We start from the raw sequence: 25,357 nt of genomic DNA on the forward strand, positions 1-25,357 counted from the left end.
GGGAGGCCCTGGCCCAGGTTTCTCCATCCCTGGAGGGGTTCAAGGCCAGGTTGGATGGGGCTTGGAGCCCCTGATGCAGCGGGAGGTGTCCCTGCGCATGGCAGGGGTGGGACTGGATGGGCTCTGAGGTCCCTTCCAACCCAAACCATTCCGTGATTCTATGAATATGGGATGGAGAGTGAGCCTTTCTGGATGTTTCACACACACTCAGGGCTCAGCAGTCTGGAGTCGCCTCCAGCTCTGGTCTGATGCGTGTCAGGATGACTTCCCTGTCCCCAGAAGGGATGGAGCTGTTCTGAGAGCCTCTCCTTTGTCTGTTGGCTCCAGGGAGGGGCTCAAAGCTAAGGCAACAATGAACTCCCAGCTCTCTCAGACCCAGCATTCTCAAGTAGCCGGCACCCAAGGCACACAGGAGCAAACAACTACAACCCCACATGAGCCGTTTCTGGCAGATTCTGCTTCAAAGGAAAATGAGAAAAATGAGAAAAACCTCTGCAGGAGTTTCCCCCAGGAGTTAAACACCCTTTGAGATAGGGAGGGGGGAATTCGCTGCCCAAGTGGCCTGGGAAGGATTCCAAAGCCACCTACATCTCCTTTATCTACAACAGATGATGCCAGAGACGATGACACAGAGGAACAGCTCCCAGGGCAGGCGGCACCTCTGGGTCACCATCCCAAAAAGCCCTGGCAGGGCTCGAGGGGGTTCAATGGTCACCCTGGAGCAAAGCAAAACCTGTCCAAAACGACAACCAGCTGCTTGTCCAGCACCAGAGTCCTCCCAGCACCCATTTCAGGTTTGCTCTCCTCGGCTCACAGCTCGACCCGTCCTCTCTGGAAGCCACAGGGGAACCAGGTCCTGCTGAAGCCCAGACACCACCCAGAGAGCCCCACAGCCGCTGGGATCCGAGGTTTAAAGCCTGCGCCGTCAGGGATCAGCCGAGGTGACCGCACGTCACCCACCGCACAACGTCACACGGCCGAGGCTCTGTCACAACCAGGATTCAAATCCTGTGGGAAAGGCACGTTAAGCTAATAACGCCAGCCGGAGAAGCAAACAATGGCCATTATCCTACCGGGAAGGGAAGCGAGCAGAGATTTACTCCGGTACTCGCATATTTTCTCTTAAGTAACGCTCTCAAACCCTTCCAGCCTTCCCAAGCCGGCTTCTTCTCAGCACGAGAGATGAGAAAGCACAGGGAAGATCGTGATCCCAAGGAAAGCATGCAAGGAAAAGACACCAAGGTCTGGCTCCTGGCAGCTCAGCCCCAAACCGAGGCCCTGTGGCTGCCACAGCCAACAAAGACTGAAGCACCCTCCTCATCCTCGCCAAACTGGCTCTGTCAGACCAACGGGAATGACTTCCCCGAGCCTGCTCACGCAGTGAGCAACGACAAAGCTGGAACGTCGGATGTTTGCCTCCACAACCGCCCGAAGGACGCGGCTACACAGCCAGAAAATCGAGCAGAGGCAGACACCCCCGCCAGACCATGCTTCATCAGCGCTGCAACAGTAATTAAGTTAATGTCTCCTACGACGGTGCGTCGTGATCCAGCCCTAAACAGAGATGTGGGGCAGAGCCACAAGTCCTCACGGCAGGTTCTTCTCCCCCTGCTGTGGTGTGCGTGACGAGTGCGGCGACTGGGGAACCTTCAGCACACGGCATCGCCATCAATAACAACCTGGAGAGGCTCAGGAATGAGGGCTGGGTCCGGCCAAATGCAAATTTCAAGGCTTTGAGAAAGTCATGCTGGTTTCCAGCCGCAAACAAGCGTGCGGGAGGTGGTTTGGGGCCTGTGGAAAGGGGAATGGAGCTCCCGACTCCCCCAGAAACGCCACGAGGAGGCAAAACCATGGGTGTAAGAACCCAAAGCACCCTATTTTATCCCAGACCTCATTCCCACCCCCCTGAAGGGATGAGGACAGTGCACAGTTCCAACTCTGCACGTTCCGGGTTCTAAATCAGCAGAGTAAGGAAAGTCTCAGCCCTCAGGACTCCAGGCCCTTCCTCTGGGCTCTCCAGCTCGAGTCACCAGAAAGGATCCAGCCGGGAGATGTTTACATCCCACAAGATCTTGCCTCCCACAGGTGCCAAATGGCTCCTCAGCCGCCTGCAGCCTCTCCACCACCATGCAGGGAGCAGAGATGCTCGCCTCCCTAGGAAGGGAAGGGGATTCTGGCACCCCCCCACCCCACAACTTGACTCCAGGGCTCCCAGACCCCCTGCTACTCGCGACCCACGGCTTCAGGAACAGCAGGGAACAGCAGCCACGTTTCCTCTGGCATCAACGCCTCCTCTGGCCATCGCAACAGAACCCAACCTCCAGCCTCCACCCCCTCCAGCTCATCTCCCAGAGCGGGGGTTCACCCCTCAAGCCCCTGTTCGCGCCTGGGGGTTCTTGCCACACACCCACAGCCACCCCCGAGGAAAAGGGCAATCACACACCCGCCTCCCTCAGCCCCAGCTCAGCCCCAGGGGCCGCCCCAGAGAGCCCCTCAACTCGGGGCTCAGCCCATCCTCCCCCCTAGCTGTACTCCACACTGCTGCCCCACAGCACACAACCGACCTCCCAAAACTCACCCCCAGCCCTTTCTCCAGCCCCACGCGGGGCCCAGCCCAGACTCCACGCCCTTCCATTCCCCCCCAGCCCCATGGACCCCACCGCCTCCCCCAGCCCCAACCCCTGCACCCCATACACCCTGGAAAAGCGCCCCCTCAGCCCCACAGGTGTCCCCCCCAGCCTTAGTCTCCCTGCGCCCCCAAAGAGCCCCTCTCAGCCCCACACGCCCCAGAGAGACCCCTCAGCCCCACGGCTCCAACTCCCTAGACACACCGCATATTGCTACTCCCCACACACCCCCAAAGGACCCCCCCCAGCCCCACAGGGCCCCTCTCTCCGCCTCACAGGGCCCTACACACACCCCCAAAGAGCCCCCCTCAGTCTCACAGGCCCTCCCACGCACCCCCAAAGAGCCCCCCCCTTAGCCCCACAGGCCCCCCACACCCCCAAAGAGCTCCCACACACCCCTAAAGAGCCCCCCTTAGCCCCATAGGCCCCACACACCCCCAAAGAGCCCCCCCTCAGCCCTACGGGGGCACCCATACACCCCCAAAGAGCTCCCACGCACCCCCAAGAGGCCCCCTCAGCCCTAAAGGGCCCCCCCCTCGAGCCCCACACCCCACCACAGAGCCCCCCCTCAGCCCCCCAGGCCCCACAGCCCCCACACACCCCCAAAGAGCCCCCCTCAGCCCCACGGGGGCACCCACACACCCCTAAAGGGCCCCCCTCAGCCCTAAAGGGCCCCCCTCAGCCCTAAAGGGCTCCCTCCTCGAGCCCCACACCCCACCACAGAGCCCCCCCTCAGCCCCACAGAGCCCCCAGACTCCTCCGCCCCACAGAGCTTCCCCTCCAGCCCCACAGAGCCCCCCCTTAAGGCTCACAGACCAACCCCCCGACCCCCCATACCGGCCAAACCGCCGCTGCTGCCGCTGCTGCCCCCCGACTCGGGGCCCGCCGCCGCCATCTTGGAGCGCTTCCCTCCTCCTCCTCCTCCTCCTCCTCCCCCCCCCCACCACCACTTCGCGCCCCGTCAGGTCCCGCCCCTCCGCTAGGCCCCGCCCCCAATTGGCCACCAGCTCATTGGCCCCGCCCCCCAAGGCCCCCGCCGCGTCCCGATTGGTCACTCCCCGCCTCTCCCCTCCTGCTCCGCCCCTCGTGGTTGGACACGCCCCCTCCCTCGCCTCAGCGCCGCCCCGATTGGTCACGCATCCGGTTGGCCCCGCCCCCCTCCCCGTTGGCCCCGCCCACACGCCCCCCTCTGCACCGCCCCTCAGGCCCCGGACCGTACCAATCGGGGGCGGGGGGAGGGGGGGGTGAGAGCCCCTCAGGGAGCAAAGACCAAAACAAAGCCGGGGCGGGGGAGGAGGGCACGTGACGTCATTTTCCTAATTCCCTTCCCACCTGCGTGACGTGGCCGTCCCGTGACGTCATTTTAAAATAATCCCCTCCCCAGGAGGCTCGGTGTGGCGGGGCGGGGGGAGGAGCGGCATGGAGAGGGAGCCGGTGACATCACAACCTGGCGACGTCACGCTCATCCCACGCCGTCGCGCAGTGACGTCATTGCTGCCGTGACGTCACGGGCCTCGTTGGCCACGCCCCCTTCTGTTGACCACGCCCCTTCTCAACGCCCCCTTGGTTTGGGATGGCGCCTACTTTGGCCACGCCCCCTCCTTCTAGCCCCGCCCATCTGATATTACGGAGCTGTCGTTGGCCACGCCCCCAAATTGACCACGCCCCCGCCCCGCGCGGCTCCCCCGCCCCGGCAGCGCCCCCTCCCGCCGCTGGGGGGCGCCCGCCGCGATCTCCCGCTCGGCGCTCGTTCGGCGCTGCCTGGCGGCGCGGCGCGGCGCGGAAGGCCGGGGCGGAGCGGGCAGGGCGGCGAGTCGAGCGCCGAGCCGGCGCCATGAGCCTGGCGGAGGGGCGAGCCCCGCGGCGAACGGCCGGGAACCGCCTGTCGGGGCTGCTCGAGGCCGAGGAGGAGGATGAGTTCTACCAGACCACCTACGGCGGCTTCAACGAGGTACGGGGCGCGGGGAGAGGCCTGAGGGGAGCGGGGAGCCCCGGGGGGGGGGGCTGGGGGAACGGGGGAGGTGAGGGGCCCGGGGAGGGGGGGGGGGGGTGCTGGACGGGAGACATGGAGGGAGAGTGGGGTTGGGGGGGGGGCCTAGGGGGGAGAATTGGGGTTGTTGGGGGAGAGGGGGGGGCACTGGAGGAGATATGAGGGGCCTGGGGGGTGTATGAGGGGGAACTGGGGAGTTGAGAGTCCTAGGAGATCCTGGGGTCCTTGGGGAGTGGGGCGGGGGGCCTGGGCGGGAGTCATGGAGGGAGAGTGGGTTGGGGGGGGGGCTGGGGAAATGAGGGGGTTGGGGGTCCTGGGGGGGAGAATTGGGGTTGTTGTGGGGGGAGGGGGGGCACTGGAGGAGATATGAAGGTCCTGGGGTGCCTGGGGGGGCTGAGGGAATGGGGGAGATGATGGTCCTGGGGGTGGGGGGCTCCCTAGGGGGAGAGATGGGGGTCCTGGGGGTGTATGAGAGTCTTAGGAGATTCTGGGGTTCTCAGGGAGGGGGAGGGGGGATGTCCTGGAGGAGAGATGGGGGTCCTAGGGGCATGGGGCAGGGGGAGGCCTGGGGAAATGGGGGAGTTGAGGGTCCTGAGGGGAGGGAATTGGGGTCCTCAGGGAGAAGAGGGGGGTCACTGGGGGAGATATGAGGGTTCTGGGGTGCCTGGGTGGTGGGAGGGGGCTGAGGGAATAGGTGAGTTGGGGGGCCTGGGGGTGTGTATGGGGGGGAAGTGGGGAGTTGAGAGTCTTAGGAGATCCTGGGGTCCTCGGGAAGGGGGGGTCCCTGGGGGAGAAATGGGGGTCCTGGGGGTGGAAGCGTATGGGGCACGTGGGGGGGGGGGTCCTAGGGGAGGGGGGGGTTTCCCAAAGAGGAGAGATGGGAGCCCCAGAGAGCGCTTGGGGGTCTGGGTGTGGGGGGAGCTGGTTGGGGGGTCTGGGGGGGGAGGGGTTGATGAGCGTCTTGAGGAGGAGGATGTTGGGGGGACCCAGAGGGGGGAGTTGGGGTCCTGGGGGGAGAGATTGGGAGCCCCGAGGGGTCCCAGGGAGTGGTTGTTGGTTGCAAGGGGCTGTCTGGGGGGAGAAGGAGGGAGGGTCCAGGGGGGGAGAGATGGGGAGCCCTGGGAGGTGTTGTGGGGGGTCCCAGGAGGGAGAGGAGGGGTATGTGGGGGTCTGAAGGGGAAGGTCGGGGGGTCCTGCGTGGGGGTGGGGTGGGGCTGTGTTGGATAGGGGTCCCAGGGAGGGAGGTGGGAGCACAGGGTGGTGGGATGGGGGAGGATGGGAGTGTCTGGGGCTCCCAGGGAGGGAGTTGGGGAGCCCTGGGTGAGATTTCTCGGGGTGCAGCGACTGGGGAGGAGCTGGGGGGGTTGCAACCATTGGAGAAGCCCCCGCCGTGGGGCTGGGGGCCGCGGTGTGGGGAGCCCCGGGGTGACGTAGCCCCCGCTGTCCCTGCAGGAGTCGGGCGATGACGAGTACCGGGGCGATCAGTCAGACAGCGACGACGAGGTGGACTCGGACTTCGATATCGATGAGGGCGAGGAACCAGCCAGCGACCAGGACGAGAGCGAGCCCAAACGCCGCCGCCTCGTCACCAAGGCCTATCGGGTGCGGCGCTGGCACTGGGCATCCGTGGGAAAAGCCGAGGTTTAACCGAGGCCAAAGCCGTGGCTGGGGGTTTTAACAGGGCCAAGTGCCAAATCCTGTGACACAACAACCCTGTGCAGCTCCAGGCCTGGGGAAGAGCAGCTGGAAAGGTCCCTGGCAGAGAAGGACCTGAGGGTGTTGGTTGACAGCGGCTGAACATGAGCCAGGAGTGATCCAGGTAGCCAAGAAGGCCAATGGCATCTTGGCTTGGATCAGAGACAGCGTGGCCAGCAGGAGCAGGGCCAGGATTGTCCCCCTGTGCTCAGCGCTGGTGAGGCCAAACCTCAAATCCTGGGTTCAGTTTTGGGCCCCTCGCTCCAAAAAAGACCTTGAGGTCCTGGAGCGCGTCCAGAGAAGGGAACGGAGATCAGGGATTTATGAGGAGCGGCTGAGGGACCTGGAGTTGTTCAGCCTGGAGAAGAGGAGGCTGAGGGGAGACCTCGTTGCTGTCCAGAACCACCTAAAAGGAGGTTGCAGAGAGGTGGGTGTTGGTCTCTTCTCCCAAGTGAGAAGAAGTTTAGATTGGACATCAGGAAAAGCTTCTTCACTGAATGGGTTCTCAAACCCTGGAACGGCTGCCAGGGAGGTGGTTGTGTCCCCATCCCTGAGAGTGTTTAAGAGGTGGGGAGATGCTTGGGGATCGGATTTATTAGTGGTTGGGTATGATTGGAGTCAATAATCTCAAATGTCTTTGCCAACCTAATGATTCTATGAATTTTCTCTCCTCATCCTCTGCCCCATCCCGCAGGAGCCCCTCAAGTCCCTGCGCCCCAAGAAGTCGGATGTCCCCAGCGGCTCCCAGAAGCCACGAGAGGTGAAATCCATCCCTGTGGAGCTCCAGGATGACGTGGGAGACAGTGAGTCAACGCGGCATGGGCCGGGGCGGGATCGGGGACCCTCCGGGATGGCTCCCGGTGACCCCCACCCTCCCGCCGCAGGCCGGAAGCACATGCGGCAGTCGACGACAGAGCACACGCGCCAAACCTTCCTGCGCATCCAGGAGCGGCAGGTGCAGTCCAAGAGGAAGAAGGGCGGCCCCAATTACGATCGGCCCCTGACGCAGGAGGAGCTGCTGGAGGAGGCCAAGATCACCGAGGAGATCAACCTCCGCTCGCTGGGTGAGCTGGGCAGCGGGCTGAGGGGGGCGGGAACCCCGGAAGGGCGAGGGAACCCCCAGAACGGCACAGAGTGAGGGGCTCAGGAACCCCAGAACAGCGCAGGGCAAGGGGCAAGGGAACCCCTAGAACAGTGGGTGATGGGGATGGGACCCCCCGGAACGGCACAGAGTGAGGGGCTCAGGGACCCCCCTGAAAAGCACAGAGTGAGAGGCTCAGGAACCCCCAGAACAGCACAGAGTGAGGGGCTCGGATCCCCCCAGAACAGCACAGAGTGAGGAGCTCGGATCCCCCCAGAACAGCACAGAGTGAGGGGCTCAGGAACCCCCAGAATGGCACGGAGTGAGGGGCTCGGATCCCCCTGAATGGCACAGAGTGAGGGGCTCAGGAACCCCCAGAACAGCACAGAGTGAGGGGCTCGGATCCCCCTGAATGGCACAGAGTGAGGGGCTCGGATCCCCCAGAACAGCACAGAGTGAGAGGCTCGGATCCCTCTGAATAGCACGGAGTGAGGGGCTCGGATCCCCCCAGAACAGCACAGAGTGAGGGGCTCAGGACCCCCCAGAACAGCACAGAGTGAGGAGCTCGGATCCCCCCAGAACGGCACAGAGTGAGGGGCTCAGATCCCCCTAGAACAGCACAGAGAGGCGCTCAGGAACCCCCAGAACAGCACAGAGTGAGGGGCTTGGATCCCCCCTGAACAGCAAAGAGTGAGGGGCTCAGGAACCCCCAGAACGGCACAGAGTGAGGGGCGAGGGAACCCCAGAACAGCGCAGGGCAAGGGGCGAGGGAACCCCTAGAACAGTGGGTGATGGGGATGGGACCCCCCAGAACAGCACAGAGCGAGAGGCTCAGAGCCCCCTGAATAGCACAGAGTTAGGGGCTCAGGACCCCCCTGAAAGGCACGGAGTGAGGGGCTCTGATCCCCCTAGAACAGCACAGAGTGAGAAGCTCGGATCCCCCCAGAACAGCACAGAGTGAGGGGCTCAGGACCCCCCCAGAACAGCACAGAGTGAGGGGCTCAGGACCCCCCCAGAACAGCACAGAGTGAGGGGCTCAGGACCCCCCCAGAACAGCACAGAGTGAGGGGCTCAGGAACCCCCAGAACAGCACAGAGTGAGAGGCTCGGATCCCCCTGAATAGCACGGAGTGGAGTGCTCGGATCCCCCTGAACAGCACAGAATGAGGGGCTCAGCCCCCCGCAAGAAGAACGCGGGGCAGGTGTTGAGCCTCCCTGTCCTTTTGTCCCCGCTCGCAGAGAACTACGAGCGCCTGGAAGCCGACAAGAAGAAGCAGGTGCAGAAGAAGCGCAAGTGCGTGGGGCCCGTGATCCGGTACTGGTCCGTCACCATGCCCCTCGTCCCGGAGCCAGGAAAAGAGGAGAACGTGGACGTGGAGGGGTAGGTTGGGGTCACCTCAGCACGGCCCCAGTGGGTTTTCTTCCCCCTTGAGCTGCTCCCCGGGTCCCACCTTGATCCCTCCCCGGCTCTGCGCCAGCACAGCGAGGGAGAAGGGGATTTGGGGCAGCACCTCCTGCGGCTCGCGCGGATCAAGCAGCTCTGGTTCCTTGCTCTTCCAGGTTAGACCAAGACCCGCAGCAGGTTGAAGCGGCCCCGGCTCCAGCTTCTGCCGGGAAGTGCTCCCGCACCTTTATCTCCTTCAGCGACGACGAAACCTTCGAGCGTTTCTTTCCCAAATCGAAGCCGCCGCGGCTGCCGGTGCGGGAGATCTGCCCCGTCACCCACAAACCGGCCGTTTACCGGGACCCCATCACCGACATCCCGTACTCCAACATCCGCGCCTTCAAAATCATCCGGGAAGCCTACAAAAAATACATCACGGCCCACGGGCTGCCCAGCGCCGCCACCGCCTCCGCCACCCTGGGGGCTTCGGCTCCCTCCGGCCCCGATCCCGGCATCCGCCCCACGCGCCAGAAGATCATCATCAAGCAGAGCGTCCCCACGGCCTGAGTGAGAGAGGCTTCCTTGCTCTATTTATCTCCTTCCCACTTGGTTTTTTTTTTAATATATATAAAAAAATAAATCCGAGCGCTCCGCGTACAACGAGGGTGCTGAACGTGAGCCAGCGGTGGCCAAGAAGGCCACCAGGATCCTGGCTTGGAGCAGCCGTGGGGTGGCCAGCAGGAGCAGGGAAGGGATCGTCCCCCTGGACTCGGCGCTGGGGAGGCTGCAGCTCAAATCCTGGGGGTCAGTTTTGGGCCCCTCGCTCCAAAAAAAAGACCTTGAGGGGCTGGAGCGTGTCCGGAGAAGGGGACAGAGCTGGGAAGGGGCTGGAGAACAGGGGGTTTGAGAGGGGTGAGGGACTTGGGGATGGTTAGTTTGGAGAAGAGGAGGCTGAGAGGAGACCTCATCGCTCTGCAGCTCCCAGAAAGGTTGTAGCGAGGTGGGTACCAGTCTCTGCTCCCAGGGAACAAGCGATGGAATGAGAAGGACCGGCCTCAAGCTGTGCCAGAGGAAGGTTTAGGTTGGATATTGGGAATAATTCCTTCACTGAGAGGGTGGGGAAGCCCTGGGAGAGGCTGCCCAGGGCACGGGGGGCGTCCCCAGCCCTGGAGAGGTTCACAAACCGTGCGGCCGTGGCCCTTGGGGACAGGGGTCAGTCCCGCGGTGGGGGTTGTGGTGATGGTGGCACTGGATGAGCTTGGAGACCTTTTCCAACCTCGAGAATCCCCTGATTCTCTGCTTCCCACACCAAGCTCAGCACCCGGGGCACCGCGCCACCCTCCAACCTCTGCTCTTGCAGAAGACGCTACAATAAACAAGCAAATCATTCCAAGCGTGGCGCTGCCCCCTGTGCCCCCCCCCCAGGATGGGATTTGGGGGGCTGGGAGCCCCCTCACCCCAACAGCCTGGGGGTGAAGGGGAATTGAGGGGGGCTGGAGGGGCTGGGGGGCTCTCCCTGCACCCCAAGAGGCACAGGGGAGCCCCCCCCAGCCCAGGGGTGCCCCGGGGTGGAGCCGTGGTGGGGCTGGCAGGGTGCGATAACGCCCGGGATATGCGATCCTGCCCCTCCCCATGGAATAAAACGCTGAGCTCATGCGCTGCGCGGCCGGAGCCCTTGGCTCAGCACCGGGGCTCGCACCCAGCCAGCCACCAGCCAGGTAGGGGGGGGGGGTCCCCAAAAATGGGGGGTGTTTTCCCAGGGTTGGGGGGGTTTGGGGGAGCTCTCACCCCTGGGAGAGGGTCCCTGGGGCCATCGGGGATCCCTCTGGGGGCACCAGGGTTGTGATGCCCCCGCTTGCAGCCCTTAGGATTTGGGAGATGAGTCTCAGCCCGGTTCCTCGGGGCGACTCGAGGTTTGGGGGGGCACTGGTCACCCCTGCTGCCCCCCCACACCCCCCCCCGGGGGCCAAGGAATGGTGCTGGGGGGGGGCAACGGGGCACAGAGAAGGGGGGCAGAGGGGATGGAGCAGGATTTGCCCCTCCAGGAGGTGGAGACAGCGCTGGGAGGTAGTGGGGTGAGGACTGGGGGGGCTCAGAGGGGCCCCCAAACAGTGGTGGAGACTGGGAGACAGGTTGTGGTCTTGGGGTTACCCTAGAGGCAGGATTTGGTTTCCCCAACTCCTCCACGCCAGGGACCCCAGTGCCCTGTGGGACAAAGGGGCCCTGCAGGCCACAGGAGATGGGGGGGGGTCACTGTGGCATGGGAGGGGGGCACCACGGGGTTGGGGGAGCCCCTGTGGCAAGGGAGATGGCTCTGTGGTATGGGGGTCACCACGGTTTTAGGGGTCACCATGGTGCTGGGGGGGATCCCTTCAGCATGAGGATGAGTCTCCATGCCTTGGGGGTCACCACGATGTTGGGGAGGTCACCATGGAGTTGGGGGAGCCCGTGTGGCAAGGGAGATGGCTCTGTGGCATGGGGGTCACCATGGTCTTAGGGGTCACCACGGTGTTGGGGGGGGATCCCTTCAGCATGAGGATGAGTCTCCATGGCTTGGGGGTCATCACGGTGTTGGGGGAGCCCCTGTGGCAAGGGAGATGGCTCTGTGGCATGGGGGTCACCATGGTCTTCGGGGTCACCACGGTCTTCAGGGTCACCACGGTGCTGGGGAGGGATCCCTTCGGCATGAGGATGGGTCTCCATGGCTTGGGGGTCACCATGGTGTTGGTGGGAGGTCACCACGGTGTTGGGGGGGGATCCCTTCGGCATGAGGATGGGTCTCCATGGCTTGGGGGTCACCATGGTGTTGGTGGGAGGTCACCACGGTGTTGGGGGGGGTTCCCTTTGGCATGAGGGTGGATCTCCATGGCTTGGGGGTCACCACGATGTTGGGGGGAGGTCACCATGGTGTTGGGGGGGATCCCTTTGGCGTAAGGGTGGGTCTCCATGGCTTGGGGGTCACCATGGTGTTGGTGGGAGGTCACCACGGTGTTGGGGGGGGGAATCCCTTTGGCATGAGGGTGGATCTCAATGGCTTGGGGGTCACCACGATGTTGGGGGGAGGTCACCACGGTGTTGGGGGGGGATCCCTTCGGCATGAGGATGGGTCTCAATGGCTTGGGGGTCACCATGATGTTGTGGGGAGGTCACCACGGTGTTGGGGGGGGATCCCTTCGGCATGAGGATGGGTCTCCATGGCTTGGGGGTCACCACGGTGTTGGGGGGGATCCCTTTGGCATGAGGGTGGGTCTCCATGGCTTGGGGTCACCATGATCTTGGGGAGAGGTCACCATGGTGTTGGGGGGGATCCCTTTGGCATGAGGATGGGTCTCCATGGCTTGGGGGTCACCATGGTGTTGGTGGGAGGTCACCATGGTGTTGGGGGGGGGATCCCTTTGGCATGAGGGTGGATCTCAATGGCTTGGGGGTCACCATGATGTTGGGGGGAGGTCACCACGGTGTTGGGGGGGGATCCCTTTGGCATGAGGATGGGTCTCCACGGCTTGGGGGTCACCACGGTGTTGGGGGCGGATCCCTTTGGTGTGAGGGTGGGTCTCCATGGCTTGGGGGTCACCACGATGTTGGGGGGAGGTCACCACGGTGTTGGGGGGGATCCCTTTGGCATGAGGGTGGGTCTCCACGGCTTGGGGGTCACCACGGTGTTGGGGGGATCCCTTCGGCATGAGGATGGGTCTTCATGGCATGGGGGTCACCACAGCATTGGGGGAGCCCCCTGTGGTTCGGGGCTGCTCCCCAACCCCAAGGACTCCCCCCAGCCACCCCCCACCCCCCAAGCTCCCACCATGACGTCGTACCGGCAAGAGCTGGAGAAGTACCGGGACATCGACGAGGACAAGATCCTGCAGGAGCTGTCGGCCGAGGAGCTGGCGCAGCTGGACATGGAGCTGCTGGAGATGGACCCCGAGGTGGGTGCTGGGATAAAGGGGACGGGGGACAGGGGGGGACGGGGAGCCTGGGGTGACCCGCTGGCTCCCCAGAACGTGCTGCTGCCGGCGGGGCTGAGGCAGCGCGACCAGACCCAGAAGAGCCCGACGGGGCCGCTGGACAGGGAGGCTCTGCTGCAGCACCTGGAGAAGCAGGCGCTGGAGGCCAAAGAGCGAGAGGACCTCGTGCCCTTCACCGGAGAGAAGAAAGGTGGGGGACGTGGACATGGGGTGGGGGGGGAACCTGGGAGGGACACAGGGGACAGGGACATGGGGTGGGACCTGGTCCTGGGTTGGGGGGGGGACACAGGAGGACAGGGAAGGGACAATGATGGGGATGGGGAGCTGGGGGGATGAGGTGGGGACCATAGGAGGGAGCTGGGGGGCACAAGGATATGGGGGGACACAGGGAGATGGGGCAGGAGAACTTGGGGGAGCAAGGGGACAGGGACCAGGGTGGGGATGGGGAGCTGGGGACCATAGGAGGGAGCTGGGGGGCACAAGGATATGGGGGGACACAAGGAGATGGGGCAGGGGAACCTGGGGGAGCACTGGGGGAACAAGGGGACAAGGACCAGGGTGGGGACGGGGAGCTGGGGGGCATGAGGACATGGGGGGACACAGGGAGATGGGGCAGAGGAACCTGGGGGAGCGCTGAGGGAGGAAGGGGACAGGGACCAGGGTGGGGACGGGGAGCTGGGGACCATAGGAGGGAGCTGGGGGGGCACAAGGATATGGGGGGACACAGGGAGATGGGGCAGAGGAACCTGGGGGAGCACTGGGGGAACAAGGGGACAAGGACCAGGGTGGGGACAGGGAGCTGGGGGGCATGAGGACATGGGGGGACACAGGGAGATGGGGCAGAGGAACCTGGGGGAGCACTGGGGGAGCAAGGGGACAGGGACCAGGGTGGGGACGGGGAGCTGGGGACCATAGGAGGGAGCTGGGGGGCACAAGGATATGGGGGGACACAGGGAGATGGGGCAGGGGAACCTGGGGGAGCACTAGGGGAGCAAGGGGACAGGGACCAGGGTGGGGACGGGGAGCTGGAGGGACGAGGTGGGGACCATAGGAGGGAGCTGGGGGGGCACAAGGATATGGGGGGACACAGGGAGATGGGGCAGAGGAACCTGGGGGAGCAAGGGGACAGGGACCAGGGTGGGGATGGGGAGCTGGGGGGACGAGGTGGGGCTCATAGGAGGGAGCTGGGGGGCACGAGGACATGGGGGGGACACGACAGGGACAACAGCGGGGAGTGGGGGGACACAGCAGGGACAGTGGCAAGGAGCAGGGGGGGACACGCTGGGGACTGTGGTGAGGAGCAGGGGACACTGGGAGCTGGCAGGGGGACACAGCAGGGAGCAGGGGACACGGGGAGCAGGAGAGATGGGGACCCAAGGGCGCGGGGAGCCGGGGGGGAGAAGTCGGGGACTGTGGAGGGGATGGAGAGATGGGAGAGGGGATCATAGCTGGGGACAGGGAGAACAGGGACCCAGAGGGGGTGACAGTGAGGAGCAGGGGGACCGGGGCTCAGGGGGGACGGGGCCTTGGGGGGACCTGGCGGGGAGCAGGGGCCCCGTGGCCGGGTATATTTAGCTGGAGCGCGGCAGAAGAGTCCTCGCCAGCGGCTCAGGTGTCCGGGCGAGCTGGGGCCCTGCCAGCCCCGAGCGCGGCCACCCCTGGCAATGTCACCCTCCCCACGGCCACCTCTGGCACTGCCAACCCCTGCGCCGTCACCCGCAGCAACGTCCCCCCTGGCAATGCCACCCCTCGTGGTGTCACTCCCCGTACAGCCACCTCTGCCCCCTCACACCCAGTCCCGTCCCCCGAGCCCTCCGACCCGATAGTGTCCCCCCCAGCACGGATCCCCCTGGCCACAGCCGTGTCCCCGTTGCCTCTGCCACCCTGTGTCCCCACGTCCTCACGAGGCCACGCAGGGTGCCACCTGCATCCCTACGTCACCACGAGGCCTCGAAGGTGTGACCCGTGTCCCTGCATCCTCACGAGGCCACGCAGGGTGCCACCTGCATCCCTATGTCACCACGAGGCCACGAAGGTGCCACCTGCATCCCTGCATCTCCACATCCCGTGTCACCACAGGGCCGTGGAGAGCATGACCTGTGTCCCCGCGTCCCCACATCCCATGTCACCATGTAGCCACGCAGGGTGTGACCTGCATCCCTGTGTCCTCACGAGGCCACGCAGGGTGCCACCTGCATCCCTACGTCACCACGAGGCCACGCAGGGTGCCACCTGCGTCCCTGCATCCCCATGTCACCACAAGGCCACGAAGGTGCGACCCACGTCCCTGCATCTCCGCGTCCCGTGTCACCACAGGGCCTTGGAGAGCATGACCCGTGTCCCCACGTCCCCACGTCCCGTGTCACCTCACGAGGCCACGCAGGGTGCCACCTGCATCCCTGCATCCCCTTGTCACCACGAGGCCATGAAGGTGCAACCCGCGTCCCTGCATCTCCGCGTCCCACATCACCACAGGGGCGTGGAGAGCGTGACCCGTGTCCCCACGTCCCCACATCCCGTGTCACCTCACAGCCACACAGGGTGTGACCTGCATCCCTGTGTCCTCACGAGGCCACGCAGGGTGCCACCTGCATCCCTACCTCACCACGAGGCCACGCAGGGTGCCACCTGCGTCCCTGCATCCCCATGTCACCACGAGGCCACAAAGGTGCGACCCACGTCCCTGCATCTCCGCGTCCCGTGTCACCACAGGGCCTTGGAAAGCATGACCCATGTCCCCACGTCCCCATGTCCCGTGTCACCTCACAGCCACGCAGGGTGTGACCTGCATCCCTGCGTCCTCACGAGGCCACGCAGGGTGCCACCTGCGTCCCTGCATCCCCATGTCACCATGAGGCCACGAAGGTGTGACCCGCGTCCCTGCATCTCCGTGTCCCACGTCACCACAGCGCCGTGGAGAGCGTGACCTGTGTCCCCGTGTCCCCACATCCCGTGTATGTGACCTGCATCCCTGTGTCCTCACGAGGCCACGCAGGGTGCCACCTGCATCCCTGCATCCCCATGTCACCACGAGGCCACGAAGGTGCGACCCGCGTCACCACAGGGCCATGGAGAGCGTGACCTGTGTCCCCGCGTCCCCACATCCCGTGTCACCACGTAGCCACGCAGGGTGTGACCTGCATCCCTGCGTCCTCACGAGGCCACGCAGGGTGCCACCTGCATCCCCACGTCACCCCATCTTTGCATCCCAAGTCACCACAAAGCCACGCAGGGTGTGATTCGCACCCCCGTGTCCCCATGAGACCGTGAGCTTCATCCCCACGTCCCCGTGTCCCCCCTGTGTGACCCGTGTCCCCGTGCGCAGGGAAGCCGTTTGTGCCCAAGAACCCGACGCGGGAGATCCCGCGGGAGGAGCAGATCACGCTGGAGCCCGAGCTGGAGGAAGCGCTGGCCAACGCCACCGACGCCGAGATGTGCGACATCGCCGGTGCGTCCGGCACGGGGAGCGCCTCGCACCGCAGCCTCGCACGGGGCAGCTACGTCGCACCACGGCCTCGCACCAGAGCTTTGCAGGGGGTTGCACCTCGCACCAATGTCTCGCACGGGGAAGCTACGTTGCACCACAGCCTTGCACCGCGGCCTCATTGCACCGCAGCCTCGCACGGGACTGCACCTTGCACCACACCTCGCACCTCAGCCTCGCACGGGGCAGCTACGTTGCACCACAGCCTCGCACCAGAGCTTTGCAGGGGGTTACACCTCGCACCAATGCCTCGCAGCACAGCCTCACACGAGGCAGCTACATCGCACTGTGGCCTCATTGCACCACAGCCTTGCACGGGGCTGCACCTTGCACGGGGCTGCACCTTGCACGGGGCAGCTACATCGTACCGCAGCCTCACACCAGAGTTTTTCATGGGGTTGCACCTCGCACTGCAGCCTCATCACACCGCAGCCTCGCACGGGACTGCACCTTGCACCACACCTCACACCTCAGCCTCGCACTGGGCAGCTACATCGCACCACAGCCTCGTGTGGGGCTGCACCTCGCACCAATGCCTTGCACGGGGCAGCTATATCGCACCGCAGCCTCGCGCCGCGGCCTCATGGCACCGCAGCCTCGCGTGGGGTTGCACCCTGCATCACAGCCTCACACCACAGCCTCGCACGGGGCCACTAAATCGCACCACAGCCTCGCACCAGAGCTTTGCAGGGGGTTGTGCCTCGCACCAATGTCTCACACGGGGCAGCTAAATCACACCACAGCCTCATCGCATCGCAGCCTCGCATGGGACTGCACCTTGCACCACGCGTCACACCTCAGCCTCACACGGGGCAGCTGTGTCGCACCACAGCCTCACACCAGAGCTTTGCATGGGGTTGCACCTTGCACCACGCCTCACACCTCAGCCTTGCACGGTGCAGCTACATCACACCGCGGCCTCACACCAGAGCTTTGCAGGGGGGTGCACCTTGCACGAGGCAGCTATATCGCACCACAGCCTCATCGCATCGCAGCCTCACATGGGGCTGCACCTTGCACCACACCTCACCCTTGCACGGGGCAGCTAAATCGCACCACAGCCTCACACCAGAGCTTTGCAGGGGGTTGCACCTCGCACCAATGCCTTGCACGGGGAAGCTACGTCACACCATGGTCTCACACGAGGCGGCACCTCACCTTGTGGCTTTGCACCATGGCCTCGCACCACAGCCTCACGCTGCAATCTCACCTGGGGCTGCAGCTTGCACCTCGGCCTCGCACCACAGCCCCCTTGCATTGCAGCCCCGCACGAGGGAGCAGCACATCCCAGCGCAGCTTCACGAGGGAGCAGCACATCCCAGTGCAGCTTCACGAGGGAGCAGCGCATCGCACTGCAGCTTCACGAGGGAGCAGCGCATCCCAGCGCAGCTTCACGAGGGGTTAGCGCATCCCAGCGCAGCTTCACGTGGGAGTAGCGCATCGCACTGCAGCTTCACGAGGGGTTAGTGCATCCCAGTGCAGCTTCACGTGGGGGTAGCGCATCGCACTGCAGCTTCACGAGGGGTTAGTGCATCCCAGTGCAGCTTCACGAGGGGTTAGCGCATCGCACCACAGCTTCACGAGGGAGCAGTGCAGCCCAGCGCAGCTTCATGAGGGGTTAGTGCATCGCACCGCAGCTTCACGAGGGAGCAGCGCAGCTTCACGAGGGAGCAGCTCATTGCACTGCAGCTTCACGAGGGGGTAGCGCATCCCACCGCAGCTTCACGAGGGAGCAGCGCATCCCAGCGCAGCTTCACGAGGGAGCAGCGCATCCCAGCGCAGCTTCACGAGGGGTTAGTGCTTCCCAGCGCAGCTTCACGAGGGAGCAGCGCATCGCACCGCAGCTTCACGAGGGAGCAGCGCATCGCACCGCAGCTTCACGAGGGAGCAGCACACGGCCGGCAGCGTCGCAGCACGTTGCACGGGGCCAGCGCGTCGCATGCCCCCCGTGGCCCAGCCGTGCTCCCCGCTGCCAGGCGCGTGCTGGGCCCCTGCCAGCGCTCAGCTAAAAGCGGCGCCGTGGCCCTCGCGCTCGGCTTTCACTGCTGGCCCCCGGCCCACCCGTGGCTCCCCTGGCCACCCAGAGGGGACAGGAGGGAACGGGGAGGGGGGAAATGAGGGGACCCGCTGACCCCCACCCCTGTCCCGCAGCCATCCTGGGCATGTACACGCTGATGAGCAACAAGCAGTACTACGACGCGATCTGCAGCGGCAACATCACCAACACCGAGGGCATCAACAGTGAGTGTCGAGGGCACCCGGGGGTCCGTGGAGCTCTTTGGGGGGAGGATTTGTGGACCAGAAGCCTTCTAGGATTCCCCATGGAGATGCCACACACACACACCTGTGCACAGGTGTGCTCCCCTGGGGCCGTGTCACCGCGCCCGGTGACGCGTGTCCTTGCACACCCGCGTGTGCCCCAGGTGTGGTGAAGCCCGACACGTACAAACCGGTGCCGGATGAGCCCCCCAACCCCACCAACGTGGAGGAGACGCTGCGGCAGATCCAGGCCAACGACGGCACGCTGGAGGACGTCAACCTCAACAACATCAAGGTGAGGGACCTGGTGGTGACGGCCCCAAGGCGTCCCCCAGGTTCTGATCCTGGTCCTGAGGTGCCAAGGCCCCATCCCCACGAGGCTGGTCCCTATCCCAGGGGGTCCCCAAGGTGCTGAGCCCACTCTCGGGGTGCCAGTCCCTATCGCCACGGGGCTGGTCCCTATCTCAGGGTGTCCCCAAGCTGCCGGTCCCCATGCTGGAGGGGCATCACGGTGGGGCTGGTCCCTGTCCTTGTGTCCCCACGACATCCCTGGGTGCTGCCAGGGTGACAGGATGTCCCCATGGAGCCTGGTCACCCTGTCCCAGGGTGCTGCTCGCTGTGTCCCCACAGGGTGGGTCCTTGTCTTGAGGCTTCTCTGGGTGTTTGTTCCCATCCTGGAGTGGCTCCAGGGCACCCAGGGTCCAGCTGGGGGCATCTGTGTCCCACTGGGGACATCCCACATCCATCCCTTGGGTGACATCTCCCTTGGAGACACCTACACCCCCTGGATGCTACTTACATCCTTTGGTGGCATCCTGCATTCCCCAGGATGTCCCCATCCCCTTGGTGACACCCACGGCCTCTCAGAAACATCCCCATCCCCTTGGTGACACCCACATCCCCTCTGGGATGTCCCCATCCCCTTGGTGACACCCACGGCCTCTCAGAAACATCCCCATCCCCTTGGTGACACCCACATCCCCTCCAGATGTCCCCATCCCCTTGGTGACACCCATGGCCTCTCAGAAACATCCCCATCTCCTTGGTGACGCCCACATCCCCTCTGGGATGTCCCCATCCCCTTGGTGACAGCCACATTCTGTCCCCCCGCAGGACATTCCCATCTCCACTCTGAAGTCCATCTGCGAGGCCATGAAAACCAACACCCACGTCAAGAAGCTCAGCCTGGTTGCCACCCGCAGCAACGACCCCGTGGCCAACGTGAGTCCCAGCCCCACGTCCCACCATGTCCCCTGACAGGGAGGGGACACGGTCCCCTGCCCCTCGCTCCGTCTTTGCCAGCACCAAGGGCGATGGTGGCTTTTCCACTGTCCTCTGGGGCATCGGCGGCCCTAGGGGCAGTGCCAGCACTGGGTGACACCCTGAGGTGACACTGAGGTGACACGCAGGCTGTGGCCGAGATGCTGATGGAGAACAAGACCCTGCAGAGCCTCAACATCGAGTCCAACTTCATCACCAGCGCCGGCATGATGAGCATCATCAAGGCCATGTACAACAACACCACCCTCAGCGAGCTCAAGGTGGACAACCAGGTAGGAGACGGGCACCCACGGGTGGCTCAGGGAGGGGACCAGGGTGTCCCCAGCTTCCCGGTTTCACCACGGCCCCACAGTGCCAGCGGTTGGGAGACACGGTGGAGATGGAGATGGCCACCATGCTGGAGCAGTGTCCCTCCGTCACCCGCTTCGGCTACCACTTCACGCAGCAAGGCCCCCGCGCCCGCGCCGCCATCGCCATCACCAAGAACAACGAGCTCCGTGAGTGTCCCCGCGTCCCCGCGCCGCGACCGGGGCGGGGGGCTCAGCTCTGACCCCCCTGCTTCCCTCTCCCCCCCAGGTCGCAAGCAGAAGAAGACCTAACGCCCCCCTCCTCGGCACGAACGAGCTCCGGCTGCGGTGTAAATAAAGAGGACGGAGAAGCGCAGCGTTGGGATCCACTCGGACGCATCCCGGGACAGGATTTGGGATGGGGATTGCGGTGGGAGGCGACACAGGGTGGAGCAGAGGAACCCCCCCAACTCCCAGAGGGGCTCAAGGCCTCCAGCAGCGTCCGGCTCTTGGTCCGTGGGGCCGAGCCGGATGCCTGGAGCCCCTTGGGAGCAGCGGGGCCGGGGGATTTACAGCCCAGGGCCCGGGTTCCAGCCCTGGGAGGGCTGGGGGGCACAGGGTGACACCCCCCGCGTGGCTCCAGGTGCCCGGGGTGGTGGGGGGGACACCCAGGCAGGCAAGGGGATGCAGGGACTATTTATAGGGCCCATTTATAGGGCCCACATCTATTTATAGGCACGAGCTGAGCAAGCAAATCCCAGGGGGAACATCAGCCTGGGAAGCGTGGCCAGGAGCTCCCCCAGGGGCAGAATCTGGCCCCAGAGCGACTCTCGGGGGGTCGGTGCGAGCTCAGGACACGGCCCTGAAACCCAGGGATGCGGGAGCAGCCGCAGGCACCCAAAGGCCAGCGGGAAAAGCGGGAGCTGGGCGCTTTCCAAAGCACCAGGACAGCTGCCGGAGCTGGGAAGGAGGGGGGGAACCCGGCACTGCCACCCCGAAAGGCCACGACCCGCAGGCAGCTGCCAGCGGCTCGCGACAGGGTCAGGAGGGGATAGGCCAAACGCCCACCCCGCGGCCAGGACACCCCAAAAAGGCACCGGCTGAGCTCCCCATGACAGCGGAACGCAGGAATCCCCAGTCTCTGTTGCCGGTGGGATGTGGGGGGACCCTCAGGCCGGCAGCAGCGCGGGCGGCTCCTCCTCATCGGAGTCGAATTCGGCGTTCTCATCCTTCACCCACTTGCCGGAGCCATCCTGGATCCAGCCGGCACTGGGGATGGAGGCGGTGAGGGACGGCTCGTCTCATTTTGGGGCTCCCCACGCCGCCGTGGCCCGGACTCACCTGCGCAGCTGCAGGTATCGCTCCAGCACGCGGCGGCGCTCGGGGCTGAGGGCGTCAGGCTGGCTGAGGGATCCTTTCGCTTTCCCACTTCGCTGCGCCGGCTCCGGAGCCGCTCTCGGTCTGTCTGGGATGGCAGAGAGGAGCTGGCACGATCCCAGGAGAGGGAAAGACTCGGCTGTGAGCCTGAGCACCCCTTCCCGGGGCCAGCGCGGCTCTGGGGCTGCTGGATGGCTCTTACCCGCTCGCCCGCTGCGGTGCCCCGGCAGCAGGGCCACGGGGGTGGCAGCCACGGCTTCTCCGTCCATCCGCGATGGCTCCGGAGGTGGCGGAGCGGCATTCGGCCCCGGGCGGGGGACACCGGCTCGCGAGCTGCTGCTGCCCCGTGCCCTGCAATGGGAGAAGGCGTCAGGGCCTCATCCCACCGACACGAGGCTCCAGAGTGGCTGGAACCACCCGGAAAGGCCAAGGTTTGCTCGGTCTCCAGCCCCAAAGCCAAGGGCCTTGGTAGGGGAGGTGGGGAGGTGGGTTAATGGGGATCTGGGGGGGCACAGTGGGGAGTTGGGGGAGAGAGCAAAGGTTTGGGGCTCAGGGAGAGGCAGGGGGTGTGGGTTAGGGGGGTCTGAAGGGGCCAGGGGGGTTGGTTGAGGGATCTGGGGGGGTTGGAGTCTAGGAAGACCAGCAGTTCAGTTGGGGGGGGATCAGGAGAGGAGGGGGGATTTTGGGGGGCCAAGGGGTAAGGTGGGGTGGGCTGGGGGTTCAGTTGTGGGAATCAGAGAGGTGGGGAGGTGAGTTAGGGAGACCGGAGGGGGTTATGGGGGGCACAGTGGGGAGTTGGGGGTGTCGGGGAGGGTCAAAGGTTCAGTTTTGGGGCTCGGGGAGGGCAGGAGTGTGGGGTCACGGGGGTCTGAAGGGGCCAGGGGTGTCGGTTGGGGGATCTGGGGGGGGCTGGGGTGAGGTCAGGTCTAGGGAGGCTGATGTTTCAGCTTTAGGGGGCCTGGGGGGGGCACAGGGGCCAAGAGGTGAGTTGGGAGGGTGGGTTAAGGGGGGGTCTGAGGAAGCAAGGGGTTTGGTTAGGGGTCCGGGGAAGGGATGGGTGGGTTGGGAGAGTGGGTTAAGGGGGGGTCTGAGGAGGCAAGGGGTTTGGTTAGGGGTCCGGGGAGGGGATGGGAGGGTTGGCAGGGGGGTCACGGGGCGGGGGCAAAGGGTGGATTGGGAGGGGGCTATGGGTGGGACAGGAGCAGAAGCAGAGGCCTCACGTGGTCCTGCGGCAGCAGCTGCTGTAAGGAGCCTCTTTGAGCAGGGCGCTGCGGGCGATCCGGCGCGTCCGGGCCAGGAGCGGGGCCGGGGAGCCCTGGGGAGAGAGGAAAGGGTTTGGGGCGGGGGGGGCGCAGGCAGGGGGCTGGAGGGCGAGGAGGGGGCATTGCACCCACCTGCACCACGGCTGCCTCCGCTGACACCTCCTGCTTCGGGGCCACGTCCTGACGCGAGCGCTCCCGGCTGTAGAAGCGCTGCAGATCTTGGAGGGGTGGGAAAAAAGCGGAGGGGGTGAGAAGGGGGCCGTGTCGTGGGGTGCAGCCTCTCCCAGGCCGCCTGAGACCCCCCCAAAGCAACCCCCGGGACCCCCACTCACGGCCTGCGTGCTTCCGGCCGGCGCGGTGCAGCGTCAGCACGGCCAGCGTGTCGAACACGGGGCGGTGGGCACACACCGTGCAGGCGTACCTGGGCCAGGGGCACCGTCAGCTGCGGGGGGGGGCACTGGGAGCACGGGGTGGGGGGGTACTGGGAGCACTGGGAGCAGGGGTGCTGAGAGAGTGGCACTGGGGGTGTTGCTGGGTACCCTGAGAGGGTCACTGCGAGGGGGCGCTGCGCACACTGGTGGGGGGGCACTGGGAGGGGGCGCTTGGGGAGGTGCTGGGGGGGCACTGGGCACACTGGGGGGGAGCCCTTGGGTGGGGGGGGGACACTGAGCACACTGGGGGGGAGCCCTGGCGGGGGGGGGGGCACTGGGCACACTGGGGGGGAGCCCTTGGTGGGGGGGCACCCTTGGTGGGGGGGGGGGGGCACTGGGCACACTGCGGGGGAGCCCTGGAGGGGAGGGGGGCACTGGGTACACTGGGGGGGGGAGCCCTGGGCAGGGGGGGCACTGGGCACACTCAGGGGGGTCGCTGCGAGGGGGAGGTACTGGGCACAATTGGGGGGGGGGGGGGCACTGGGCACACTGAGGGGGAGCCCTCGGGGGGGGCACTGGGCACACTGGGGGAGGGCGGGGGGCACTGGGTGGGAGCCCTTGGGTGGGGGGGGGGGCATTGGGCACACTGGGGGGGAGCCCTGGGGGCGTGGGGCACTGGGCACACTCGGGGGGGTCGCTGGGAGGGGGAGGTACTGGGCACAATTGCGGGGGGGGGGCGGCACTGGGCACACTGAGGGGGAGCCCTCGGGGGGGGCACTGGGCACATTGTGGGGGGAGCCCTGGGAGGGGGGGGCCACTGGGCACATTGTGGGGGGAGCCCTTGGTGGGGGGGCACTGGGGTGGGGCACTGGGCATACTGGGGGGGAGCCCTGGGAGGCGGGGGTGCACCAAGCACACTGTGGGGGAGCCCTGGGGCACTGGGCACACTGGGGGGGAGGCACTGGGGGGGGGGGCACTGGGCACACTGGAGGGAGGGGGTGTCACTGGTGTCCCTGGTCTCTGCTCACCTCCCGCTGCGCAGCAGCAGCGCCTCCTCCTCAGGGACCCCATGAGCCAGAAGCTCCGTAACACGGCGCCGCTGGGGGGGCCGGTGCACCCCACCTCAGCCCCCGGCCAGGGCAGCAGGGGGGGCTGGGGGGGGGGGTCAGGGAAGGGAGTTGGGGGTCGGGGGGTGGGGGGATGAGTGGGATCAGAGGGGTAAGTAGTGGGTTGAGGGGGTTGGAGGGGAAATTAGGAGGGTTGAGGGGACAGGGAGTGGGTTGGAGGGCCGGGGGGGTTGGAATTGCAGGGGGAAGCGGGGCTGGAAGGGGAGGGGGTTGATTGGGGGGGGGGTCAGGGGAGAATTGTGGGAATAAGGGGTGGCTTGGGGGGTCTGGAGGCTGGGTTGGGAGGCGTCGGGGGGAGCTGGGGGGGTCTGCAGGCTGGGTGGGGGGGTTCTGGGAGGCAGGAGGTTGGGCTGGGGGTGTTGGATTGTGGGGGCTGGGTAGATTGGAGGGGGGCTGGGGGGGGGCTGGATTGAGGGATCTAGGGGGTAGGGCCTCGCCTTTGGGGGGGGGGGGTATGTCTGGGTGGCTGAGGGGCAAGGGGTGGGTTGTGTGGGTCTGGGGGAGGCGGGGGTTCGGTTGGGGGGGCCAGGGAGGATGAGGGGGGTTGTCTGAGAAAGTAAGGGGTGGCTGAGGGAACGGGGGGGGGGGGGCAGGGGCTGTGGGGGAGCCTGGGGGGGGGTTGTGACAGAGTTTGGGGGGGTGGGCCGAGTGGCACAGGGTTCAAGGGGGGTGCGGGGGGGGGGCGTAGGGCGTCTTAGGGGGTCGGGGCTGTGTTTGGGGGTGTCAAGGGGGGGTTTGTCCCACCTGGAGGATCCCGAGCTGGCCGGGGTCGTCCCCCTCCCTCTTGAAGGACATGGCGGGCTGGTCGTTACCATGGGAACCGCCCCTGGCCCCGCTCCGCTTCCGGGTGTGTGCGGGAGCGACGGCCAATCAGAGCGCCCGGGGGGCGGGGCTTAGTGGCGACGTGCGACGTGCCCCGCGGCATCATGGGAGTTGTAGTTCCCAGGCACCGGGCACACTGTGGGGACACTGGACACACTGGGGGGGGCACTGGGCGCACTGGGGGGGCACTGGGCGCACTGGTGGGTGGCTCTGGGCTCACTGGGGGGGCACTGGGGGGACACTGGACACACTGGGGGGGACACTGGACACACTGTGGGGGCACTGGGCGCACTGGGGGGGCACTGGGCGCACTGGTGGGTGGCTCTGGGCTCACTGGGGGGGCACT

General features: G+C 65.8%; 5 protein-coding genes across 10 annotated transcripts in view; 2 read left to right on the top strand and 3 right to left on the bottom strand.

Annotated features, from left to right (window-relative positions):
• The window catches only part of PIP5K1A (phosphatidylinositol-4-phosphate 5-kinase type 1 alpha), a 29,002-nt gene extending 25,441 nt beyond the window's left edge, over window positions 1–3,561 (bottom strand). For 3 of the 4 annotated variants that reach the window (XR_011339256.1, XM_069878651.1, XM_069878649.1), the window contains exon 1: window positions 3,465–3,532. Coding sequence is in view for 3 of the 4 variants with exons in the window: in XM_069878651.1 (XP_069734752.1) it covers window positions 3,465–3,522 (58 nt within the window). In the remaining variant the exon portion in view is untranslated. Of the gene's footprint in view, window positions 1–3,464 lie in introns of all 4 variants that reach the window. The other variant, XM_069878650.1, reaches the window with a different exon arrangement.
• Window positions 1–25,357, bottom strand: part of PSMD4 (proteasome 26S subunit ubiquitin receptor, non-ATPase 4) — a 116,169-nt gene that overhangs the window by 34,288 nt on the left and 56,524 nt on the right. The window lies entirely within an intron of this gene.
• VPS72 (vacuolar protein sorting 72 homolog) lies at window positions 4,420–9,439 on the top strand. The gene is made up of 6 exons (XM_069878561.1): window positions 4,420–4,578; window positions 6,070–6,219; window positions 7,007–7,115; window positions 7,197–7,376; window positions 8,632–8,773; window positions 8,953–9,439. The coding sequence occupies exons 1-6, from the start codon at window positions 4,462–4,464 to the stop codon at window positions 9,341–9,343; spliced, it is 1,089 nt and encodes a 362-aa protein (XP_069734662.1). The 5' UTR covers window positions 4,420–4,461; the 3' UTR covers window positions 9,344–9,439.
• On the top strand, window positions 10,400–20,428 carry TMOD4 (tropomodulin 4). The gene is made up of 10 exons (XM_069878672.1): window positions 10,400–10,494; window positions 12,553–12,702; window positions 12,775–12,931; window positions 16,067–16,189; window positions 18,377–18,466; window positions 18,649–18,779; window positions 19,598–19,705; window positions 19,894–20,037; window positions 20,118–20,262; window positions 20,342–20,428. Exons 2-10 carry the CDS (start codon window positions 12,580–12,582, stop codon window positions 20,362–20,364), a joined length of 1,044 nt encoding a protein of 347 aa, XP_069734773.1. The 5' UTR covers window positions 10,400–10,494; window positions 12,553–12,579; the 3' UTR covers window positions 20,365–20,428.
• On the bottom strand, window positions 20,747–25,017 carry SCNM1 (sodium channel modifier 1). Of its 3 annotated transcripts, none has more exons than XR_011339259.1 (8): window positions 24,934–25,017; window positions 24,091–24,161; window positions 23,024–23,112; window positions 22,824–22,909; window positions 22,650–22,744; window positions 21,632–21,780; window positions 21,394–21,536; window positions 20,747–21,321 (listed from the first exon to the last, which is right to left on the bottom strand). XR_011339259.1 is itself a non-coding variant. In XM_069878677.1 (8 exons), exons 1-8 carry the CDS (start codon window positions 24,982–24,984, stop codon window positions 21,284–21,286), a joined length of 699 nt encoding a protein of 232 aa, XP_069734778.1. In that variant the 5' UTR covers window positions 24,985–25,017; the 3' UTR covers window positions 20,747–21,283. The 3 variants fall into 3 exon arrangements, 2 of the variants coding, with proteins under 2 accessions (XP_069734778.1, XP_069734777.1); XM_069878677.1 differs by having other exon boundaries at window positions 21,394–21,513; XM_069878676.1 differs by having other exon boundaries at window positions 21,394–21,517.

The sequence above is a fragment of the Phaenicophaeus curvirostris genome, chromosome 29 (assembly GCF_032191515.1).
Source record: "Phaenicophaeus curvirostris isolate KB17595 chromosome 29, BPBGC_Pcur_1.0, whole genome shotgun sequence".
NCBI classification, from domain to species: Eukaryota; Metazoa; Chordata; class Aves; order Cuculiformes; family Cuculidae; genus Phaenicophaeus; species Phaenicophaeus curvirostris.